At 41.0% G+C, this 6,732-nt stretch overlaps 1 protein-coding gene across 1 annotated transcript; it reads right to left on the minus strand.

The window, feature by feature from the left end:
• Window positions 1-119: 119 nt before the first annotated feature.
• LOC140305711 (beta-1,3-galactosyltransferase 1-like) lies at window positions 120-6,149 on the minus strand. The gene is made up of 2 exons (XM_072384681.1): window positions 6,002-6,149; window positions 120-1,541 (listed from the first exon to the last, which is right to left on the minus strand). Exons 1-2 carry the CDS (start codon window positions 6,037-6,039, stop codon window positions 434-436), a joined length of 1,146 nt encoding a protein of 381 aa, XP_072240782.1. The 5' UTR covers window positions 6,040-6,149; the 3' UTR covers window positions 120-433.
• Between the last annotated feature and the right edge of the window lie 583 nt (window positions 6,150-6,732).

The raw sequence follows: 6,732 nt of genomic DNA on the forward strand, positions 1-6,732 counted from the left end.
TCTTTGTTCTGTTTTCTACTGAAAATAGATGTTGGTTGTACACATGTCAGCTTCAGAAAAAGAACATGAAAGAAACTTCTGAAAGCCATTCATGTCCACCATGACTGTGTGTAAAACACCTAAGACACGTTCTCTAAAGCATTATGAGCAAGAAAGCACTAAAGTATTCAAAATAGTGTATTATGTGTTTAATGTAATAAACGTCATCTTCAAAATAAAAAGAACAAAACAAACTTGCACCCCCCAATGCTTCCCCAACAAAATGAAGCATATATAAAGCAGAATATAAAGAACTTTACACATTGCATTGTCGAACACCTTCCTTCAAAAATGAGGAGCCCCAGTAAATAAAGTTCCCTCACAGTAAAATCTAAAAATAAGTTAAACCCCTGCCACCCAAGTGATTTTCTGTGCATCTGTACAAGATGGTGTCTTAACAGGCTTTTCCAGGCTTCTTTAAGTCTGTCCAATAGTTCACCAACTCTTGCGAGGAGGCGAGAATGTACGTGATGATCTTGGAGTACTCACAGCGGTTATAGTTTGTATTATAGGCTTTGAACTGGGAAGGATCTGGCGGTGAAGTGGGTGAGAGTCCCAGCTTTTTCATGCACATTCCAATGTAAGCATCCTCTATGTTAAAGGGTTTGATAGATTTTGACACATTCACAAATTTTGTTGGAAGATCGTTGGAAAAGACATATCCCATGCCCAGAGTGTATGTCGGATAATTGGGATCGGGGAACATCTCCTCCGGAACATACCACTTCGAGTCCTTGGAACGGATGACTGGTCTGTCCCACATAAGCATTCCTGTCAAGTAGTTCAGTTTGGGGATCCCTGGTTTTTTTAGCATGATCACCAGATTGTCAATGTTCAGGAACATGTCAGAGTCTATCTTCATAGCGTAGGCTGCTGTGGGGCAGCGTGTGGTCAGCCAGTCCATTATCACCATAGTTTTAATGGTCAGATTGAGATATGTGTCCGAGAAGTCACTTTGGATCAGGTCGTGGTGCAGTGAATTCTCTTGTTTGAGCTTGTCAGCATCAACTCCTCCAGAGAGCCCCAGCACGAACAGAGTACGTACCAGCTCCCCCTGAACAGTGCTGTTTTTGGCCCATGTCTGCCGGATTGCATCTCGGGCCGCAACATTATTTGGAGCCACTGGAACCATCAACACCAGGAAAGGGGTCTCTTTTTTGCAAACCTCTGTGTTATCCATGATAAACTGATAGTTACGGGGATAGGCTTGGTGGTACTGGATACCTTTGAGTCGCACAGGAGGAGGTTCAGTGGTTTCGTGAATTTCATTTTGTACAACTGTGTGTTTTGGATGGGCTCTATAACCGGGTATATCAGCTCTATAGGTCGTGTTAGAAAACCATCTGTAGTCCCCCTGCAGTTTAAATCGCTCCCACCATGACAAAGCGTTGTCGGACAGGGCTAAACCCAATACCAGGAAAATCAGACTAAGCAAAAGCAGGAGCTTGAACCAGAAGTGGAACGCAGGCTTCTTTTGACACCTTTGGATTTCCACAAGTTGTCTACAAAGAGAAGAAGAAAAAAAAATTAGCGAGTATATCATTCCTGTTGATATATGCTAACATGACATAGAACAACTGTTATGGTTCCGCCCTATGCTCAAAATACATTACTGTGTGCTCATGGCACTAATTACAGATTATTTCAGGCCTGCCCATCAAACTTCAGGCCTGTCTTTTAACAGTTCTGCGTGTGCAGTTTGGCACACCCTATGTGAACATCTACAAGTGGAACCAGAACGTGGCTGACGCTTATGGCTTAAACATCAGCCGTCTTACCAAGTCCATCACTAAGAAATCTGTTTCAAACCATTTAAGGAGCCGATTTTAATTATGAAACATTCTTTGTCGAAGGAGAAGGTCAATTCTTAGGCACCAAAACACAGCAGCTTCATACATGTTAGCTATGCGGCAGCTGTTGATTACTTCTGCACGTTTAAGGGATGAGTCCTGAAGTAAGAGGCGCTTTAAAGCCAACTTAGAATTTAAACATTTAAGGAGAAATTCACTCCTCTTAGGTCAGTTCCTGGGGGTCCACATCTCTGATGATGTCTGCTGTCAACACCATTGTCATTATAAAAAAGACATCTCAGCATCTCAACTTATTGAGGTTGCTGAATAGAAACAATCTCTTGAAGACACTGTTGGTAGCCTTTAACTGCTCTGAGATTATCCAAACGTACTCCCGACCATATTTCATCCAGGATGTACGGCAGAACAAACTTACATTGTGTCATCCATTCTGCTGATAACATCACTGGCTGTTCACTGCCCACATTGGATGATATTTCCAAATCCTGCTACCTCAGTACATCATAAAGGACCATAATACATGATGACCACAATGATCTCCACTTGCTACCATCAGGTAAGTGCTACAGGACTGCTAAATGCCACACACCCAGACCCAGAGTTTCCTTCCCCAAGCCATCATAACCTTAAACTCTTACATGCCGTAATAGTCACTGAATCACTTTATCAATGTTTAACACGACATTGCACTGTACAGAATGCATTTTAACAGATGCTCATTTTCTTAGGTTGCTAATTCATTACATTTATCATGTCAGTGGTGGAGCAGAGCTCCTAGTTTTCACTCTGCGTCAAAGGCAATAAAGAGCATTCTATTCTGTGCAATTCTTCTTCTTCAAGAGAGAGAGAGAGAGAGATAGAGAAAGTGGACAAGACTGAAGCGTACAGTGAGCATGTATGTTTGGAGAGGATATTGAGGCAATGCTTTCACCAGCTTTATTTATGGGACATTGATTTTTCCAGAAAACAGAAAGCAAACTGTTTTATGTCATCTTGTTTTTCTTTCTGTGACATACCGTCAATGATGTTAGTCTGAGAAAGGTATTCAGCGCTGCAGTATAGCTTTCAAACCAAGTCCAAGTTAAATTAAGTAGCTAGTTCGACATAGAATTAAACTACTTTGATAATAAGTTGTTGGATAAGTTTGTGGTGGACGGGAGGGCTTTCTGCTCTTGTGAATTCCATAAGGGATGTAATGTTATCGGTCAGACTGAGCAGGGATTTGAGAACATTAGTTTGTTTAATTCTATTTTGTTGGATTAGAGAGAAGAAACAACCCAAGCAGGTGTGCACCTCCCTTGACATTCTCCAAAAATAAGATATCTAATTGGATTTCATATTTGTCCATGTGTCCCCTCATGAGAAGGAAGATCCACAGCAAATTTGTCGGACACTGACCTGATAACAGGCCAACCTTTGTCGTACGTTCTGGAGCGGCCGTCCCATTAACAGCTGCTGCAGTATAAGGGCACGACTCCGTCTTTAAACACCATGAGATGAGCTGTTCGTCGTCGCGTTTGCTTGTGAAAGTTTCAGCATTTAGTTGGGTTTTTTTTGGCAGCATAGCGATGGCCCTATACTTACAAAGTGTATCGGTCATTTCTTGGAAAAGATGTGTGAACATCCGTTTAAATAGAGCGCCACAGTGAGCAGGGATGCAACAGACAAACGTCACGGCGTGTGGGGCATAGACCTTAAATATGTGAGGAGGAAAGTGGAGCAAAGTGGCACTTTCTCCACCTCAAAAACTATCGCGCGTCTTCATCACCACGGTGCACCCAGAGAAAACTCAGAAATCTTCTCGAATGGCACGCAGGTTGAGTTTTCATTCTTACTTCATTCTTACTCCCCCCCCTTCTTTTTCATTCATTTCTGCAATTAGGTGTTGAAATCATGATATCCACATTTACTTTTTTTTTTTTATAAAGGATTTGTTCTCAAATGTTCTTTATTTGAACAGAAAGTTGCCAAGTTTTTATCAAATCAGCTGACTTCATCATATGTTCATCGTGTCCCAAAATCAGATTCTTTTCCATATATTTCCAATCAATGGGATTGTGGGATCAATCAATCACTAACAGTAAAACTAAGTCAGTTCAAATTAGACGTAAGATTTGTACAAAGGTAAGACACAGTCTGTGTCACAGCTGCAAGCCTCACATAGATTCTGCAATGATCGACAGAGGGCTTAATCATTAAATATACATGCAATCTGGATATTTCTGAAATCCACAGCCACTCTGAACTCTCGATCCGCAGTCGTCTTTGGTGATGAACTTCCGGAACTTAAAGGAATTTAATCAAGAATCATTCAAGTCTGAGGTTTCCATTCCTGAGAGTCTAAAGTTAGATTTCTTAGTTGTTGCTTCTTCTCAGTTTAGTAATACTTTTTAGTTCAATTCAGTTTCTAGCCACTTTGGCTCCTCTAATAATCAAAAGCAAGTCATCCAATGTAAAACACTGGATAAAAGTCATCATAAGCTACAAAATGTTCACTTTTTCTACCCACACCAGTCCTTTATACACGAATATGGTCTTCTTAGAATTTACATACTCGAATATCAAAATATTGATAGAAAATGGCAAGAGAGGAACAACGCAATTTCTGTAAAGGGGCGTAAGTTTACGAGGCGCCACTGAATGCCACATCCTCAACCGTGCGTCATGACATAGATACCAACTTCAGGTGGGGAGCGAGTGCATCTGGTGTGACTGCATTCCTGAATTCTGGCTGACTAAAAAAACATGATGCGTTTATGACAGTGTCACTAGTTCTCAGGGAAAACTAGTTACTGTTCTAATCAGACAATCACTATAGTTTTCGTTGAAGAGCACGTGTGCACACACCTATTTTTTGGGTTTTTTTTTTTTCACCTTTCTGATTTGTGCACAGTGTGACAGTGTCTGCTTCTCTGTGTCGGTTTTCGCATGTTATCAGAAGAGGGGAACAGGTGCGACGCGTCAGAAACATGCAACAGCCACAACGCTCGTCCTGGAGACGCGCCCGCGTCTCAGACAACCGCACGAAAATAAATGTTTGATCAAAATCCACTCCACCGTCAATTGTTCGTTCTTCGCCAACGTCTCAGATAACGATTTTTGTTGTTTTTTTTGTGCACAAAAATAAATGTTTGCCAAATACACATTTTCCATTCTATGTGCTCACTGAAAAAAAGAGCAGGTTAAACAGTTTGATTCAATGTCAACATCTGATTTCCTCCATTGATATATATTATTTTGATATAGCCTCATTTTGAATGGCACGGTTTGTGAGCAGACCCGTGTGATGCACCAACATTTAACAACAAAAAAAAAAAAGTCTAAGAGTGACTGTGAACAAATAACTCTCAGTAGCTCTCCCGAGTATGTTCACTCACTCTTTTCTGCTCCTACCTGGGCCTGTTGAGTGCGTTCTGAGCGCAACCACTATCATCCCAACCCACCACCACCCGCTGGACATATGCCAGACTAAGCAGACGTCATGGGAAGGGACGCACCGGCCACTGCATTTATACTAAATATGGGCTTCATCTTCAACGGATACAACTCCAGCCCTCATAATGTGTTCAGCTGGGATTAAAATCGATCTAATATTATTATTATTTATTCTATTACTTATTTATTCTTGTTCAACTTGAATTAATTACATTATTTCCACCCATGTATGGATCGTTTTAATCACATCTTGTAAAAATACATACATTTAAAAAAAATAAAAAATAAAAAATAAAAAAATCAAACAAATGAGATCAAATTGATCTAATAATTGATCAAGTAGATTAAACTTGGGAGTTAAACGGACTCCCTTTTCGTGCAAAATTTCGGCGGATCTTTGAAAGAATTGTAAAATGATGTTGCGGGTTCACGCGGAAATGTTACATGAGCCTCTCGTGTGTGCCCTCAGCTAACTCTAACCGTCACAGGGATCACACAAGTTCACTCTGTGACTTTTACAGAATATCGGCAACAGTAGCCTAAGCGATAAAGTAAGAAAGAAAGAAAGAAATAAGGAGTTCTAGTTTAATTGAAGTAGCACAACAAACGAGGCGTCGTGGGTGTGACGCCGAACTTCACCCACACAACAAGTAGATGTTTGGTGAAAGATTAAAGATCAGTTGGCTTGTAAGTATAGAGTGATTCCAAATCCTTACCTTTTCGGAGCATTTCCACCTGAGACCGTTTCCTCCATGACTGCTACGACCCGTCCTTCCTTGTTTGTTTTCTTCTGTTTCGTTTTGTTTTTTAATTCTTCCTCGCTCGTCCCGGGAAATCACAGGTTTATCACCCCGTAGGTTAATCATTACAAACTTTCACGAATCGCATCTCTTAATTTGGAAGATGAAATGGTCCCAGAATGTGTCGAGGGTTAAGACACGCGGTAGAGGGAGGAGGCTGCTGGAGTATAATGGCCTTACACCTTCTGTTGCATTAGTTATGATGCGAGTCTCGCGCATACTTGGTGTCACGCTTGCGGGGCAGAGAGTGACAAACAAACAACTCTGCTTAAATCACACAATTAAAGGGAATGTATCGGCTAAATTGTTCTTAAAACTGAAAAAAGATATTGCGTCAGTGTACATTTAGATTTGAAGTAATATACAGGTGTGCTCAGAAACTGAACCAATCCGTCTCTTCCCCTCTTTTTTTCTTCTTCAAGTCAACACACAAGTCAAAACTCTTACTCGTTGCCTCACTTAGAGGCATGTAAGGAAGAGAGTTACACCCTGTAACCATATCATGAAGCAATATGGAAACGCAAAGGGAAGTGTCATCCGCAGACGGCCTCTTGTGCCTCATTTGTGCTACAGCAACAGTGAACAAAGCATATGAAGGTATTACGGTCAGTGAAATGTCTTTTTTATTGTGAGCAGAGTGCGTTGCA

The sequence above is a fragment of the Leuresthes tenuis genome, unplaced genomic scaffold (genome assembly GCF_036924035.1).
Source record: "Leuresthes tenuis unplaced genomic scaffold, fLeuTen1.0.hap1 SCAF_4, whole genome shotgun sequence".
Taxonomy (NCBI): Eukaryota; Metazoa; Chordata; class Actinopteri; order Atheriniformes; family Atherinopsidae; genus Leuresthes; species Leuresthes tenuis.

Bases quoted from the DNA above. Each gene is read 5' to 3' on its own strand.
- LOC140305711 (XM_072384681.1), bottom strand. From the start codon at position 6,039: ATGGAGGAAACGGTCTCAGGTGGAAATGCTCCGAAAAG. The intron at 1,542-6,001 runs GTAAGGATTTGG...TTCTCTTTGTAG, and splicing joins GGTGGAAATGCTCCGAAAAG to ACAACTTGTGGAAATCCAAA.